At 42.3% G+C, this 18,322-nt stretch overlaps 1 protein-coding gene across 1 annotated transcript in view; it reads left to right on the forward strand.

Annotated features, from left to right (window-relative positions):
* The first annotated feature begins 424 nt into the window (after nt 1-424).
* atox1 (antioxidant 1 copper chaperone) overlaps nt 425-18,322 on the forward strand; it is a 38,901-nt gene continuing 21,003 nt past the window's right edge. The window contains exons 1-3 of the mRNA XM_063053142.1: nt 425-481; nt 1,287-1,362; nt 8,305-8,460. Of these exons, the coding sequence (XP_062909212.1) occupies nt 476-481; nt 1,287-1,362; nt 8,305-8,429 (207 nt within the window). The 5' untranslated portion in view covers nt 425-475 and the 3' untranslated portion in view covers nt 8,430-8,460. The remainder of the gene's footprint in view (nt 482-1,286; nt 1,363-8,304; nt 8,461-18,322) is intronic.

Raw genomic sequence — 18,322 nt, forward strand, 5'->3', positions numbered from 1 at the left:
GTCAGGACGTCAGTGTAGATGCTGCCTGGCCTGCTGCCTTCACCAGCAACTTTGATGTATGTTGCTTGAATTTCCAGCATCTGCAGATTTCCTGTTGTTTGCGTTATAATGAAGCTGTTGTGTTTCAAGGATAAATAGGAACCAGGATCCCACTGAGTTTCGAGGGGTAAGCATCAGCTCTGGTGCCGAACCACAAGCGTTCCAGACTGTAAGAGTTTTACTGAACGCAAGCACCCGGCTCTAGGAGCTCAATGACAAAGGACCCAGAGCCACCAGGAGAGATTGAGGAAGATGACGAACGCTCCGACGCAGTTCCCTTTCGCTTGCCGTCCGACACGAACCGCTGGCTCCCCCTAGGCGCCGGAGTCCGGAGCGGCGGCCTCTCACGTGAACTGCGTCTGCACTTGCGCGGCGGATCCTCGCGGCTGGAGACGGGAGCGGCCGAGCGGAGGAGCGGAGGAGCGGAGGAGCGGAGATGTCGGTGAGGGAAGCGTTCCTGTCCGTGGGACGGGTCGGGTGGAAGTGAGACTACAGTGTCCGGGGAGTAGGCTGAGGTGGCTCGGCAAACTGTCGGGGCTCAAGGGGAGGGTGGGGAAGTTTACAGCGTCAGTGCCTCTCCTGGATATTTCCAGAGTACACCCCTTCCAGGATGTTCACAGACCGCACCATCTCCTTACCCTAAACTACTGCCTCGGATAGCTGACAAGTGAAGGGACAACACTTTGCATAATTCTGTTTTAATAGTTTTAACTGTGTCTGGCGTTCCTTGGGAGAGTCGGTTGACTTGGCATTCTTAATCTGTTAGTGGTCATTAACTTCCATATGCGTGGAAGTCTAGGATTTGTGTCACTTTCGTTGTCGAAACACCAGGGGCTTTGATCAGGACTACCAGATGATATGTAGCATGACTTGTTTTGATTGTTTTGCAATGGTCCTTTTCAGGCACCCTAAGCTGTTGTGCCTTCAACTTGAAACAGCATTTGGAGAGAAACTTGCAGTCCCGATTAAAGGACTCGGCCAGAAGCGTCAACTGTTTATTCTTTTCCATAGATGCTGCCTGGCCTGATGAGTTTTTCCAGCATTTTGTGTGTGTTGTATATAGAGATTTCTGATCTCATCTTTTACATAATTTTAAAGTTTAATTTAACCACCCAACAATCAGATATTGCTCTTTAAAGAAACTTAATCATAGTCATACGTTATTGATCCCAGGGGAAATTGGTTAAAAAAAAAGAATGTAATGAGTAATTTGAAAAAGTGATTATTAAATATTTAATCTTCTGCAGAAGCACGAATTCTTCGTGGATATGACATGTGAAGGCTGCTCTAATGCAGTGACTCGAGTGCTGAATAAACTAGGAGGTGAGCTGAAGATATGACTCTTGAAAGCTGATTCAAACATAGAAGATTATACTTCAGAATTGTTCATATTCAAATATTTTGCTTTGGATGTTAAGCTCTGAATCAAGATTACTGTTCAAAATTAAATTTGTAGAGAAAACTATAAAATCATGGACTAATTCAGTCTTATTAAGGAGTGACACCAGTTGGCCCATCTTGTAGATCCCATTAATATGCCACTCAAAGTTCAAAGTAAATTTATTATCAAAGTATGTATAAGTTACCATATACTTCCATGGAATTCATTTCCTGTAGGCATTCAGTCCAGAACAGTTAAAAACAATAGAATCAATGGAAAAATTTCACACAAGGACTGGCAAATTGCCAAGAAGACAAACTACAAATATAAAAATATAGTATATATAATACTGAGAACATGAACTGTAGAGTGCTTTAAGTGAGTCCATAGGTTGTGCGGTCAGCTCAGAGTGGAGTGAAGTTATCTATGCTGATTCAGAGCCTGATGGTTGAAGGGTATTAATTGTTCCTGAACTTGGTAGTGTGGGACCTATGGCTCCCATACTTCCTTCCCAGTGGCTCAATGAGATGAGCAAGACCTGGACGGTGGGGTCCTTGATGGTGGATGCTGCTTTCTTGTGGCATCGTTCCTTGTAGATTTGCTAATTGATGGGGAGGGCTTTGCCTGTGATGGTCTGGACTGCATCCACCACTTTTTGGAGGCTTTTCCAATCTTGGGAATTGGATGTTTCCGTACCAGACGGTGATACAACCAGTCAGCATACTCTTGTAGCCATTTCAAGATTTATTCCTTCTAGTTAGTTATGCAGGAGTCTATTTTACATGTTGATTACTTATGTTAAGAAAAATTTCTTTATATCAATCCTAAATTACAGCTTCACTGCATAAGAAAAAAGCTGGAATAAACTTGTGCTTGTTCTGGTATTCAGAACGATCACGGATACTTTATTCTTCCTGCACCAACTCTTTATCTTTTGTTTTTCTTTTAATATGTAAAGATCTCATGATATCTGCTTCACTGTTGACCTTGTTATTTCACAATTTTCCAGGTTTATCTTTTCCCATGCTTTTGTTATTTAAGTGCTTCTAAATTAATCACATCTATCTCTTTACAGTGCTGAATAACTGACATTTCTTATTGCAGCAGCTTCCTTTCTTCCATTAGCTGACTGAGTGAGTTTTGCATTCTCCTTGCACACAGTCCTGATTGTTTGATTGACTCCCTAATGTCTTGGCCAGAGAGCACTGACAGCTTTTAAATGTCAAGGCTATCATTGAAGAAAGGTCTGATCATCACCATTTACTCTACCATATATAATCTTTCTTCATTTGAGAACAAAAACTTCTATGCTATTTTCTTGTTTTCGTTTTAAAGGAAATCATGACTTGCCTGTTTTAAAACAAGAAGTGAAAGATGAGCCAAATACTGTAGATGTACTCAGTGGCCACTTTATTAGGTACACTGTACACCTTGTTAATGTGAGTATCTAATCAGCCAATCACGTGGCAGCAACTCAATGCATGAAATCATGTGGACATAGTCAAGCAGTTCAGTTGTTGTGCAGACCAAAAATCAGAATGGGGGAAGAAATGTGATCGAAGTGACTTGGAGTGATTATTGGTGCCAGATGGAGTGGTTTGAGTACCTCAGAAATTGCTGATCTAGAATTTTCACACACAACAGTCTCTAGAATTTGCAGACAATAGTGCGAGAAACTTGAAAAGCATCCAGAGAGCAGCAGTTCTGTGGGTGAAAATTTTTTTTTAATTTCAAAATATACTTTATTCAAAAATAAATATATACAATAAACCATTCAATAACTTTTCATCCTTTACATACGTTTCCATTATACTCAGTACATATCCATATTTATAGCCACCCACGTGGCACTCCAGTAGTTCAGCTTACCATATCATTGTTGAGGGGTATACTCCCCGCCCACCGACCTCTCCCACTCCCACGGGTGGAGAAACCTATACTGTGGTCCTTCCCCACCGGGCCCTTGCGGTGGCTGCACCGAGTTTCAGTGCGTCCCTCAGCACGTACTCCTGCAGCCGAGAATGTGCCAGTTGGCAGCATTCTCCCACGGACACCTCCATGTGCTGGTAGATCATCAAGTTTCGGGCCGACCAAAGAGCGTCTTTCACCGAGTTGATGATCTGCCAGCAGCACCGCATGTTGGTCTCCATGTGCGTCCCCGGGAACAGCCCGTAGATCAGAGAGTCCTCTGTTACGCAGCTGCTGGGGATAAAACGTGACACTAGCCCGTCCATCCTCCTCCACACCCTCTTTGCGAACTGGCAGTGTGCAAAGAGGTGGGTCACAGACTCCTCCTCACTGCAGTCTCCCGTGGGCAATGGGGTATGGAGACGATGTTCCGGGCGTACAGGAGGGCTCTGACTGGGAGGGCCCCTCTCACTGGGTGAAAATGCCTTGTTAACGAGAGAGGTCAGAGGAGAATGGTCAGACTGGTTCAAGCTGACAGGAAGGCAACAGTAACTCAAATAACAACACATTACAATTGTAGTGTGCAGAAAAGCATCTCTAGAGGCACAACGTGTTGAACCTTGAAGTGGATGGGTTACAGTAGTGGAAGATCACAAATATATAAGTATGTTAAATTTTTGTGCACTGTTGTGGATCGTGTAAGAGGCTTATGTTGTTAGTGAAAGGAATGCTCAATGACCAAGGCATCCCTGGACTCTGCAGTTGAGAATTCTAGCTCTTTGCAACCCTGTGAACAGTGACATTTCACAATGTATCAGTCCTGGATGGTGAGCTCCTTGTGCTGAGATTGTATGTACTGGTTTTTAATTTTCAAACTAGATTAGCTTCTCAGCATCAACCTAAACAAGCAGTCACCATTCTGGAACATTGCTCTGGGAAATTTACATTCAAAATCAGAAGTAACCGCGTCAGTACCTCTTATTATCTTGCAAGCTAAAGATCATAATTTGTTCTAAATTCTAGTGAGTATGGACAACTCTCTTGTCTCAGGAACCAAGTTAATTTTATTAGGACTCAAGTAAGTACATCCCTTGAGACACTGAGACAAAAGCTATCCAGTAATCGAAATATAGACTTACCAATGTCAGCAAGACATCCTTTCTTTCGCACTACTGCATCATAGAACATTGTAGCACTTGCCTTTCTAATTGCTTGATATACCTGCATGTTTCTATTTTATGCACCATAACACCAAGGCTCCTTAATACGCTGCTAGTTGCAACCTTTTCACCGTTTAAAATACAGTAAATTTCACAGGGGCTCTAGCTACACCATTTAACCAAAACTCATCAATGCTTTGTCATTTTGTACTCTAGAAGCATACAGGATGCACTAGAAATTTTATTATAGTAGTATATAACTTTAAATGGACTAGAAAATATCCCAGTCATATTATTAGTTTTACTTTATATTATTTTTCACTCATTTTTAAAGTGAATAATTAATTTTTATTTTCATTGTTCCTTCTTCTCCACTTACTTAACCCAGTAAAATCACATTGCAACCTCTTTGTATTCTTTTTGCAATTCACTTTCATTACTGGCTATGAGGGTCCTTCAAGGTCCGTGTCTCAAAGCGCCTTGCAGCTAAGTAAAATGTAAAGTGTGAGTGCTGTTAGAATGTAGAAAAAGATAACAGAATGTGTATAGAGTGCTCCCCCCAAAAAGCAAACAATTGGTAATAGGTAACGACCAGGCCACTGATAATTCTCCTGCTGCATTTCAAGATAGTGCCTGCAATCTTTAGCTTTTGCCAGAGAACAACCTGGAGCTTTTTAAAATTGTAAATCAAATGCAGGAGCTCTGGTAGTGCTGTGCTAGCTCAGTTTGATGCTGATGTAACAGCCTCAATTGTGCTTGGGTCTGTGAATAGAATTTGAACCCACAGTTAATTGCCATGATTGCAGAACTGTTGAATGACAGCAAGATAAAGTATCAGTAAGCAGACTGAAGTATTGTTTCTGTTGAAGGTGCGAAGAATAGGTTTTTGGGTCAGTAACTATGGAAGCATTGAAAGTAACATAACAATGTTTTTGGACACACACACAATTATGTATAAACTTCCCTTGCAGAAAGCCAAGTTTGACAAGAACTATATGAGTTTTCATCTATAATTAATACAAAGATTTTCTTTTAAGTTTGGGAAAACTTTACTAGTGTCAGTTGTCACTGCTGTAGTGCAGGTAGTTAGTGTAAAGTTTGTGACTTGGACACGTGGTTCTTGGAATGCAGAAGTCTTCAGAGTCAATGTTTTGAGTGGAATTTAGGAGTCTCTCAGCTTTGGCTTTTAGTTTGATTGTGATGTTGCAAAACTTGGGAGGTGAGTGATAAGTATTTAATTTATAAATTATTAAGGTAGGAGGAGGTGAGGCATGGAAGAAAAGGTTGATCATATGAAGCTCATTTTTTTTGCACATATGAGAAAAACAGATGGTTTGTTAAATGGTGAGAGATTAAGTAAACTAAATTTTAAAGAGACCTACATGTAATTGTATACAGATTGCTAAAGTGCACAATCAGAAAACAATTAAGTGGGTAAACGATATGTTCACCTGCATTACCAGCAAATTTGAATTGAGGAGTAAAGGAAATCTTACTGCATTGTACATTTCTTGATGAGATTGCATCTGGAGGATTGCTGTTTCTTATGAAAGAATGTTCTTGCCATAGAGGGAATGCAATGACTCTTCACTGTGAGGTGAGTTTGAGTAGAATGGGTCTGTATTCTCATCAAAACCTCACAAAATTCTTAAAGGGCTTAATAGCTCAAGTGCAGGGAAAATGTTCCTTTGGCTAAAGAGTCTTGGGCAATGGCCACAGTTTCCAAATTACAGGTTGGCATTTAAAAATAAAATGCAAAACTTATTCCTTTTGAATCTCCACACTAAGAGCTGATGGTACTTAATCATGGTGTTCACTCATATCGTAGTTAGATTTACGGACATGAAAATAATAAAGTGCTGTGAGATACTAGTTAGAAACTGCTGCTGATATAGAAGATCAGACATGTCCTTAACAAATTGCAGATGAGGCTCAAAAAACCAGGTGGTTGCAACCTCTTCCAGTTTATGTTCATAAAATGCTGTTGTGCGTTAAATGTCTCAGGCTTCCAAATTCACAAGTAACATTGTTGTTAATTGTATGTGAGAATACATTTCAAGCTCTATAACCTGAATCCAAATCCTTAATACATCCTGAACGAAGTTGGAAGAATTCGGAGAGTTAAGCAACATCTGTGAAGACAAACATTAAGTCGTCATTTCAGGTCAATTCTGCACCACTCAGTCCTAGTAGAGCATCTCAATCCAAAACATTAACTTGCATCTTTTGCCTTCACAGATGCTGCTTGTCCTGCTGAGTTCTTCCAGCATCCTGTTTTTTTTTCCGTTCTAGATTCCAGCATCTGTGATCTCTTTTCACTTCTTACCTAATCTTGTTCATTTATTATCTCCTGTGGTTGATGATTAGCATTGGCTCTTGGTTTAGCACTGCCTGAATTTTAAAAACACTCATCCTCATTTTCAAATTATTCGGTGGTCTCAATTTCTGTAGCATCCAGCATTACGATATCAAATCCCCATGCTTTCTGATTTCTGACCACTCCTGGCATTCCATATTTTACTTCCAAAGTTGGCAGTAGCATCTAGGTTGCCTGGGCCCTAGCCAGCGGAATTTATTAATGCCTCATAACCCTTCTTTCGTCTGTGCCTTCTTTTCACCCTTCCTCCTGTGTCTCATGGAATTTTATCTGCATGTGCTCCTGTGTAACTCCCAAATATTGAATTTAGTTTTGTCTAATCAAAGTGCTAGCTTCTGGGAAAGATAAACAGACTACATCCTCAAAGCAAACATTTTATATATGCAATATGCCTAACCAGTGTTTAAATTAGTTTTCTTTTCCTTCTGATGACCTTAGGCAGATGACAAAATCGTATTTGATGGGAAATGTCTGGAATTTGGCTTGGCAAAAATGAAAAGATGCTATATGTGCCCTAATTAGACAGATTTTGATTTGAATGTTCACTTTTGCATGACTTTGCTGTTCTTGTGTTTCACTGATTCTTGAGATTGGACTTGTTTTTTTTGTTGAATTAGGTCAAGTGGTCACACTTGGTTGAGTTGGATATTTTTATATACTAGGTGGCCTCTTTATTAGGAACTCCTGTGCACCTGTTCATTAATACAAATATCTAATCAGCCAGTCATGACAACAACCTAATACATAAAGGCATACAGACATGGTCAAAAGGTTCAGTTGTTGTTCGGACCAAACATCAAAAAGGGTAAGAAATGTCATCTAAGTGACTGACACTGGAATGATTGTTGGTGCCAGAAGGCGTGGTTGGAATATCTCTAAAACTGCTGATCTCAGATTTTCAGTCTCTTGTTTACAGTTATTGGTGTGAGAAACAAAAAAAAATCCAGTGAACGACAGTTCTTTGGGCGAAAGTGCCTTGTTAGTGAGAGAGGTCAGAAGAGAATGGCCAGACTGGTTCAAGCTGACAGGAAGTCTACAGTAATTCAAATAACCACGTGTTCAAACAGTGTTATGCAGAACAGCATTTCTGAATGCATGACACATCAAACCTTGAAGTCCATTGGCTGCAGCAGCTGAAGACCAAGTACATACAGTCAGTGGCCACTTAGATACAGGAGATACTTAATTTCAAGTGACCACTGAGTACGTCTTTCCTCCATTCCAGCTTCTCCCAGCACTCTAGAATGCCACTATATTGTTCACAATTGAAGTTCTTGAGTGATTTACCTTAATTCTATTAATATTTTTCACTAAAACTGCTACATTATAAAGATTTATGTGTGACAATTTTGAAATGATCATTGCTTCCTGTAGAACTTTTGTTTTAAGTAGCAGAACTAAAATGACCTCACTTGATAATTTTTTTCCATTTATTGCAGATGTACAGTTTGATATTGATCTCCCCAACAAGAAAGTTTTTATTGACTCTAAACACAGTGTGGAGACTTTGACAGAACATCTGAAAAAGACGGGGAAGGATGTACAATATATTGGAAAAAAGTAGAGCACATATGGTGGTCAAGGTAACTGAAAAGGTAATCACACATCATATATTCTGCGAGAAAATTGTTGAAGAATGCATGAAATATTCAGAGCTTTGTTGCTGTTGCTGATACCTATACTTTCATCCAAGATTCTGCAGACCCTTAATTCTAAACCATAATTTACACAAGTTGCTTCTTTAATAACTACATTGTTAATCCTGCTCTGGGTAGAAAGTAGAATTAAATGCATTGTTAAGTGAATCAATAAAAAAAAGTCTTTAGACTGTAAAATGTCATGATGAGAGAAGTGCAGTGATTATTGCTTCAGTCTGTCATATCGGCATTACAATCCACTCTGAACTAACATTCCACATGCCACACACACACACACACACACAAAGTTGAAGTACCCAGTCGCGTGAAACATTTGATTTTATCCGTATCACTGTTAAGTTTGCATATTACTTAATTTTTCTACATAAATTCCACATACAATAATATCAATTGCATGTCCCTATTTTGAAAAATAACAGGTTATATTTTATTGATTTTTAGAGACAATGCAGAATGGACCTTCTCAAATTCACGTGTAATTATTATTCTAACTCTACATGAATACAGCTGAATGAAACAACATTCCTCTGAGGCCAAGGTGCAAAACATACACAGCACATTCAAGATAGCTGGCACACATGTAGTCCCACAAAAAAAATGTATATATAGCCCAAGGCCCTGAGTGACATGAGAAAATCGATGGTGCAATTCTCGGCAGTCCGCAGATAAAATTGCACACACAATCCAGCTTGTCATTCCACCGATCAAATACTGGAGGGCAACACCGACAGGAGTTGCCAGCCCCCAACTAAGCATGGACAGCACACTACACCGCCTCCAGTGTCTCCTTTGCTGGACTGCAGCAGCAGGCAGGCCCACAGTTTGAGGCCTAGTTCTTGCTACAACTGAGACCGCACAGCTCCCCTGCCACCTGTCATGCCACCAAACAAGGGAAACAGACCTGTGGCATCTTATATTATCAATGTCCAACAGGGTCTTGCAATTGCGAGAGAAACATCAAAGACAATAGCCCACTGTTACACTATACATAGCCTTCGCGCTCCATACCAAGTCCGGCTCCTCTGTCAAAGAGCTCAATGATGCGGTAGACCTAAAGTACCAAATGTTTTTGGCCAACGAAGCTTGTCCAGCAACCCACCAATTTAACTCTAGCCTACTTACAGGATGATTTAAAGTTCAAAGTAAATTTTATTATCAAAGTACATACAGTTCCTATATAAAATATTTGTCCCCCTTGGAAGTCTTCATGTTTGATTGTTTTACAACATTGAATCACAGTGGATTTAATTGGGCTTTTTTTGACACTGATTAATGGAAAAAGACTCTTGTGTCAAAGTGAAAACAAATCTCTACAAAATGATCTAAATTAATTACAAATATAAAACCCAAAATAATTGATCACATAAGTATTCAAGTCAGCATTCAGTAGATGAACCTATTGCAGCAATTATAGCCCTGAGTCTGTGTGGAGAGGTCTCTGATATCAGCTTTGCACATCTGGACAATGCAATTTTTCCCCATTCTTCTTTACAAAACTGCTCAAATTCTGTCAGATTGCATGGGGATTGTGAGTGAACAGTCCGTTACAAGTCCAGCCACAATTTCTCAATTGGATAAGAGTCTGGACTCTGAATTGGCCACTCCAGGACATTAACTTTGTTTTTAGGCCATTCCTGTGTGGCTTTGGCTTTATGCTTGGGGTTATTGTCTTGCTAGAAAACAAATCTCCTCCCAAGTCGCAGTTCTCTTGCAGACTGCATCAGTTTTTCCTCCAGGTTTTCCCTGTATTTTGCTGCAATCAGTTTACCCTCTACCTTCACAAGCCTTCCAAGGCCTGTTACCGTGAAGCATCTCCACAACATGATGCTAGGGATGGTGTGTTTTTGATGATGTGCGGTGTTTGGCTACGCTAAAATAGCATTTAGTGTGATGGCCTAGAAGTTCAATTTTGGTTTCATCAGACCATTGAACCTTCTTCCAGTTGACTTCAAAGTTTCCCACATGCCTTCTGGCAAACTAGCCGAGATTTCATTTGAGTTTTTTCCAACAGTGGCTTTCTCTTTGCCACGCTCCCATAAAGTTGCAACTGGTGAAGCATCTGGGCAACAGTTGTTGTATGTGCAGACTCTCCCGTCTCAACCACTGAAGTTTGTAACTCCTCCAGAGCTGTCATAGGTCTCTTGGTGGCTGCCCTCACTAGTACCCTTCTTATACGGTCACTCAGCTTTTCAGGACTGTCTGCTCTAGGCAGATTTACAGCTGTGCCATATTCTTTCCATTTCTTGATTGACTTAACTGTGTTCCAAGGGATATTCAGTGACTTGGAAATTTCTTCGTATCTGTCTCCTGACTTGTGCTTTTCAGTAGCCTTTTTGCAGAGTTGTATGGAGCATTCTTTTGTCTTCATGGTGTAGTTTTTTGCTATGTTACTGACTCACCAGCAGTTGGACCTTCCAGATACAGGTTTTTTTTAGAATAATCAGTTGAAACACCTTGACTGCTCTCTAAAAACAGATCTCCATTCAACTAATTATGTGACTTCTAAAACCAATTGGCTGCACCACTGATGATTTGGTGTTTTATATTAAAGGCCATGAGTACTTACGCAATCAATTATTTTGTTTTATATTTGTAATTAATTTAGATCACTTTGTAGAGATCAGTTTTCACTTTGACATGAAAAAGTTTTTATGTTGATCAATATCAAAAAAGCCAAGTTAAATCCACTGTGATTCAATGTTATAAAGCAATAAAACATGAAGACTTCCAAGAGGAGTGAATACTTTTTATAGGCACTGTATATGTCACCACATACAACCCTGAGATTTATTTTCTTGTCAGCATATTCAATAGATCTATAGAAAATTAGTGTAATGTCCTGGAAAAGGTTTCACTGCTAACATAATGGTTTTTTTGTAGAAGCAGTGTTTGGGTTATGGTTAGAGATAACGGGTGCTTTGGATCAGGGGAGTGGGTTTTGTGTCTGACACTGGTGTGAGCTGGAGTCTGTTGTTCGGCCGGAGATGGAGATGGAGAGAGAAGAGGCTGGAGAGACCTGGTTGTAGGATTTGACCCGGTGGGGGGACTGTGATTCGATGGAGCAAGGTGCTGAGGTCTGTGGAGGATTGGTGAATATGACTTTTGGAAGAGTTAAACTCCAACTTGTGCACATTTGACTGTTGACTTTTTGTTTTTTTCTTTCTTTTCTTTACTAGCCTTTCAGTTAAGTTAAGATTCATGAATATAATTCCTTTAATCATATGCAATGTGCTGTCTGTTATTTCTTGGTACCGAGTTGTAACAGTATAGCAAATTACACAGTATTCACACAAATCGGGATTTGGTGTGCGAGAGCCGTCCCGGTCTCACGGGTTTGACAGGACCGGGGTGTGTATTCCCTAGACTTGCACAGCCCAAGGAAACTTGGGGTTTTCATTGTGGGGGCTCTTCTGGGATTGATTTTGTTGGATGCTGTATGATTACCCTGAGCATTGAACCAGGGGGTTGTGTGTTTAAGCCTGTGTTAGACTATTGTCCAGTGAGGTGATTACAATATGTGGTTATGGAAGCTGTAGGGGTTGAGCGTTGGTGCAAATCAACAGGATTACCGGGAACGAATGTGTGTGTATTGAGTGGGGTAGACATTCGTAGCCCCAATGAATTGTTAATTAGGACTTGGAGTACTGATAAAGCATTTGGAACAGTTACAATCATGGAACGGAGGTTTGACAAAATGGCGGGCACAGACTTTGTTTTAGTTCAGACTAGCGCTGACATAATGGCAGTGGATTTGATGGTACTATTGGGGAACCGGGAGATTGGGAACTGTGGGCTGTCCATACTTTCCGGGAGGAGGGGAATATAGACAAGAGTGCCAAATTGAAAGCCGAGTTTCCCGTAGCTGGCGACGGAGACTTGAAAGACAAGTTTCTCTGGTTTCTGCAGAGCAAGGGGAAGGAGTGGTCTGATCTGAAAGACTTAATGAGTCCTCCAGCAAGTGGCGAATATTCTGAATTGGTATCGGCCCTTACCTTCATGGCAAATAAATGGCAACGCCCCGGTTGTCATAGACTGAGTATGTTCTCAGGAATAACGCCCACCCCCGTATGGCAAGAGGAGTATGAGACTTGGGTGGAGCAGACCTCAGATGCCGGGTGAATGGCAGTGCTCTGATGATGTGAAAAGACAGCAACTGGTAGAGAGTCTGAGGGGGCCAACTGCTGACATAGTGAGATCCTTAAAGTCACACGACCCTTTGGCTACTTCTCCGGGCTACATGCAAGCACTAGAAAATGTTTTGGGCATGATGGAAAGTCCAATAGAGCTTATGACCGGGTTTCGCATCATGTTTCAGGAGAAAGGGGAGAAACTTCCTGCCTACATTTTTCAGCTAGAGGGGCAACTGAGTTGCTTGCAGCATAGGGGGACATTCGAATGGCTGAGGTGAATCAGTTAACAATGGACCAAGTGGCGAACGCGTACAGTCACAGTACATGATCTCTTGGGGTCTCCGATTGTCTCATAAGACGTGCCCCCTTCCTCGTTTGTCAAGCTGATCAAAGAAGTAAGAGAAGAGGCGAATGTGAGGCGTGGGAGGCCTCCATCAGCAGGGTACAGTCCTCTGTAGTAGCCCCTTTGCTGAAGTGATCCCTGATAGCCCACCCCCGGGGGGTGGTAAAGGAGTTTGTGGCAGAGTTTAGAACTGAGATACTCCAGTTGTTATTGGCAGGTGCAGCCACCCCACGTGACAAAAGAGTCGGACTAAGCAGGGGGCTGCTACTGAACAGGGTTCTGCGAGAAGGGGAGCAACTGGTATTGTCTGCTGTAACTGTGGGGAAGAGGGACACTTCAGGTGGGTGTTTGAAGGCCGGGAAAGCCTCCGGAGAGTGAGCCCCTGGCACGTAAGCGGAGAAAGATGTTGGGAAACTTAGAAGAGATCCAGTGAGGGAACAACCTGGCATCTCGGGGGAACACGCTCCCAGCAATATATCAAGGAACACCCTGAAGCAAATAACCCTATTCCTGAAGGCTTGGTGGGGCCAAGCTCCAGTGTATCCCTACGGAATGAGGATATTTATGCGAGCCATATTTGACACAGGCTCTCAAGTTACTCTGCTGTACCGTTCGTTTTACAACCGGTATTTAAAGCATTTACTACTGATGCCACTCAATGCGCTAGAGGTGTGGGGTCTTAGTACGGATGACTATCCATATGATAGTTATTTGTCGAAGCTAAAGTTTTCAGAGATAGATGTAGGAGTAGCGGAGGCCCTTGATACGTTCGTGTTGGTTTGTTCAGACCTGGTTGAGAAGGGGAAAGCTTCAATTCTTCTGGGGAGAAATACTCCTGTTGTGTGGAGGCTAGTGGGAACCTGCAAGGAGAAAGTTGGAGTTAGCTTTCTGAAAACATTGTCCATTCACCTTGTGTTCAGAGCTGCATTTGAGGAAGTGCGTGGCCTCACTGGGCTGGATGGCGAGCATAAACAAGGGACTGTGTGTGGTACACCCAGTCCAAACCAGTCGTGTTATGGCCTGGGGAAGTAACTACAGTGAAGGGAAATCCCAAATTTTCCGGAATGCTTGATGCCAAGGCCCTCTTTGGTGGATTACGATTTACGTCAATGATTTAGAGGAAGGCATTGTGAATAACATCAGCAAGTTTGCTGATGATACTAAGCTGGGTGGCAGTGTGACATGTGATGAGGATGTTAGGAGAATTCAGGGTGACTTGGATAGGCTGGGTGAGTGGGCAGAAACTTGGCAGATGGCATTTAATGTGAATAAGTGTGAGGTTATTCACTTTGGGAGCAAGAACAGGAAGGCAGATTATTATCTGAACGGTGTGGAGTTAGGTAAGGGTGAAATACAAAGAGATCTAGGAGCACTTGTTCATCAGTCTCTGAAGGTGAATGAGCAAGTGCAGCAGGCAGTGAAGAAGGCTGATGGAATGTTGACCTTTATTACAAAGGGAATTGAGTACAAGAGCAAGGAAATCCTTTTGCATTTTTACAGGGTCCTGGTGAGACCACACCTGGAGTATTGTGTGCAGTTTTGGTCTCCAGGGTTAAGGAAGGACATCCTGGCTGTGGAGGAGGTGCAGCGTAGGTTCACTAGGTTAATTCCTGGGATGTACGGACTGTCTTACGCAGAGAGGTTAGAGAGACTGGGCTTGTACACGCTGGAATTAAGGAGATTGAGGGGGAATCTGATTGAGACATATAAGATTATTAAGGGATTGGACGAGATAGAGGTAGGAAGTATGTTCCAGATGCTGGGAGAGTCCAGTACCAGAGGGCGTGGTTTAAGAATAAGGGGTAGGTCATTTAGGACAGAGTTGAGGAGGAACTTCTTCTCCCAGAGAGTTGTGGAGGTGTGGAACGCGCTGCCTCAGAAGGCAGTGGAGGCCAATTCTCTGGATGCTTTCAAGAAGGAGCTAGATAGGTATCTTATGGATAGGGGAATCAAGGGTTATGGGGACAAGGCAGGAACCGGGTATTGATAGTAGATGATCAGCCATGATCTCAGAATGGCGGTGCAGGCTCGAAGGGCCGAATGGTCTACTTTTGCACCTATTGTCTATTGTCTATTGTCTAATCAAGAACCTATCTATCTCTACCTTAAATGCACCTAATGACTTGGCCTCCACAGCTGCTCGTGGCAACAAATTCCACAGATTTACTACCCTCTGACTAAAGTAATTTCTCCGCATTTCTGTTCTGAATGGATGTCCTTCAATCCTGAAGTCGTGCCCTCTTGTCCTAGATTGCCCTACCATGGGAAATAACTGCCATATCTAATCTGTTCAGGCAGATTATTATCTAAATGTCAAGTTAGGAAAAGGGGAAGCACAACGAGATCTAGGTGTTCTTGTACATCAGTCACTAAAAGCAAGCATGCTAGTACAGCAGGCAGTGAAGAAAGCTAATGGCATGCTGGCCTTCATAACAAGGGGAATTGAGTATAGGAGCAAAGAGGTCCTTCTGCAGCTGTACAGGGCCCTGCGGAGACCACACCTGGAGTACTGTGTGCAGTTTTGGTCTCCAAATTTGAGGAAGGACATACTTGCTATTGAGGGAGTACAGCGTTGGTTCACAAGGTTAATTCCCGGGATGGCGGGACTGTTATATGTCGAAAGATTGGAGCAACTGGGCTTGTGTACTCTGGAATTTAGAAGGCTGAGAGGGGATCTTATTGAAACATATAAGATTATTAAGGGATTGGACACGCTGGAGGCAGGAAGCATGTTCCCGCTGATGGGTGAGTCCAGAACCAGAGGCCACAGTTTAAGAATAAGGGGTAGGCCATTTAGAACGGAGTTGAGAAAAAACTTTTTCACCCAGAGAGTGGTGGATATATGGAATGTTCTGCTCCAGAAGGCTGTGGAGGCCAAGTCTCTGGATGCTTTCAAGAAAGAGATGGATAGAGCTCTTAAAGGTAGTGGAATCAAAGGTTATGGGGATAAGGCAGGAACTGGATACTGATTGTGGATGATCAGCCATGATCACAGTGAATGGCGGTGCTGGCTCGAAGGGCCGAATGGCCGATTCCTGCACCTATTGTCTATTGTCTTTTGTCTTTTAACATTCGAAATGTTTCTGAGATCCCCCCTTATTCTCCTGAACTCCAGGGAATACAGCCCAAGAGCTACCAGATGTTCCTCATATGGTAACCCTTTCATTCCTGGAATCATTCTCGTGAATCTTCTCTGAACCCTCTCCAATGTCACTATATCCTTTCTAAAATAAGGAGCCCAAAACTGCACAAATACCCCAAGTGTGGTCTCATGAGTGCTTTATAGAACCGCAACGTCACATCCCTGCTCTTATATTCTATACCTCTAGAAATCAATGCCAACATTGCATTCGCCTTCTTCACCACCGACTCAACCTGGAGGTTAATCTTTAGGGTAGCCTGCACAAGGAATCCCAAGTCCCTTTGCATCTCTGCATTTTGAATTTTCTCACATTTTATTTCTTCCACCAAAGTGCATTACCATACACTTTCCAACATTGTATTTCATTTGCCACTTTGCCCATTCACCTAAACTATCTAAGTCTCTCTGTAGGCTCTGTTTCCTCAACACTACCCGCTCCTCCACCTATCTTTGTATCATCAGCAAATTTAGCCACAAATCCGTTACAGGTTTCCCCTGCCATCCAAAGGTAGAGCATTCCTGTGAAATGGTTCGTAAGCCAGAATGTTGTAAAGTGAAGAAGCAATTACCATTTATTTATATGGGAAAAATTTGTGAGCATTCGCAGACCCAAAAAATAACCTACCAAATCATGCCAAATAACACATAAAATCTAAAATAGTGGTAACATATAGTAAAAGCAGGAATGATAGGATAAATGCACAGCCTATATAAAGTAGAAATACTTTTCTACAATCATTGCCGCACTGTTCTCCGTAGCGAAAATCTCATGCAAGTGCTCTCGGCAGAAACACTCTCTCCACTAACACTTAAGCTATGAAGCTGCCAAATCATACCAAATAACACATAAAAATCCACAGCCTATATAAAGTAGAAATAATGTATGTAGTGTACTATCACTTACTGGAATCGGGAAGACACTGCCGAGCACACTGATGGTGTGTTAGGCTGAGTCGCCGGAGGTTGGGGTGGTGCAGTGGCCCCCACCCTCCAGGCCACCGACCCATACCGATCCGCGAAGCATGCAGGGGTACAGTGGTAGCCGGGACACACTCAGCACATCTTTAAGAAAAAAGCCGAAATAAATAAGCTAATTAATTAGGTGCTGCCCGGCACGCAAATGTCGACCCAGATCAGAGGCGACGCAATCGGCAATCGCCTCTGATCCGGGCCGCCATCTACATGCCGGGCGGCACCTAATTAATTAGCTTATTGCTGTGGCTGATGTGGAAGGCTTGAAAAACGACAGTATGCTCGACTGCTTAGCCTCGCGCATTTTTCTATCATCTCATGCAGTTGCTTCACGTTCAGTTCCTGGATGACTTCATTTTCGGTCCGTTCGCTACTGCATTCGGTTTCGATTGTTATCCTTTCCTCTTACAATTGCATCAGCTCTTCATCTATCAGTTCTTAGTCATGGGATGTCAAAACCTCTTCAGCATCATCTTAGTCAACTTCCACAAGCCAAGATCATTTTATCCTTACTTCGTTCACCACAATCGATACGCTTAATTATGTCTAGTTTTACGCTAAGTGTAACACCCTTACGAGCTCTTTTAGGCTTTTCCAACACCTTACAACTCATCTTGCTAACGGCTGCTTGCAGGCACGTGTTTAAGCAATGCCGGCTAGAATGCAGTTCTGGGGGATGAGTTTGGCTGCTCGGGACGCGCGCTGCCTTTTATCACGCGCTGCTTTTTTCACGCGCTGCCTTTTTTCGTAACAGTGAGAACACCTTTTAGCGAAAACAGGTAACTAATGTAGGTTTTTCGTAAAAGCAAGTTTTCGTAAAGCAAACGTTCAAAAAGTGGGGGACACCTGTAATCCCATAGTCCATATCATTGACATACATCGTAAAAAGCAGCAGTCCCAACAACAACCCCTGTGGAATTCCACTGATAACCGGCAGCCAGCCAGAATAGGATTCCTTTATTCCCACTCTTTTTTCTGCCTATCAGCCAATGCTCCACCCTTGCTAGTAACTCCTCTGTAATTCCATGGGATTTTATCTTGTTATGCAGCCTCATGTGCGGCACTTTATCAAAGGCCTTCTGAAAATCCAAGTATACCACATCTCCTTTGTCTACCCTGCTTGTAATGTTTCTTTCTGCTGCCTCCCACCCTTCTTAAATAGCGAAATAACGTTTGCAGTTTTCCAGTCAACTGGTACAATGCCAGAATCTA

The sequence above is a fragment of the Mobula hypostoma genome, chromosome 7, assembly GCF_963921235.1.
Source record: "Mobula hypostoma chromosome 7, sMobHyp1.1, whole genome shotgun sequence".
Taxonomy (NCBI): domain Eukaryota; kingdom Metazoa; phylum Chordata; class Chondrichthyes; order Myliobatiformes; family Myliobatidae; genus Mobula; species Mobula hypostoma.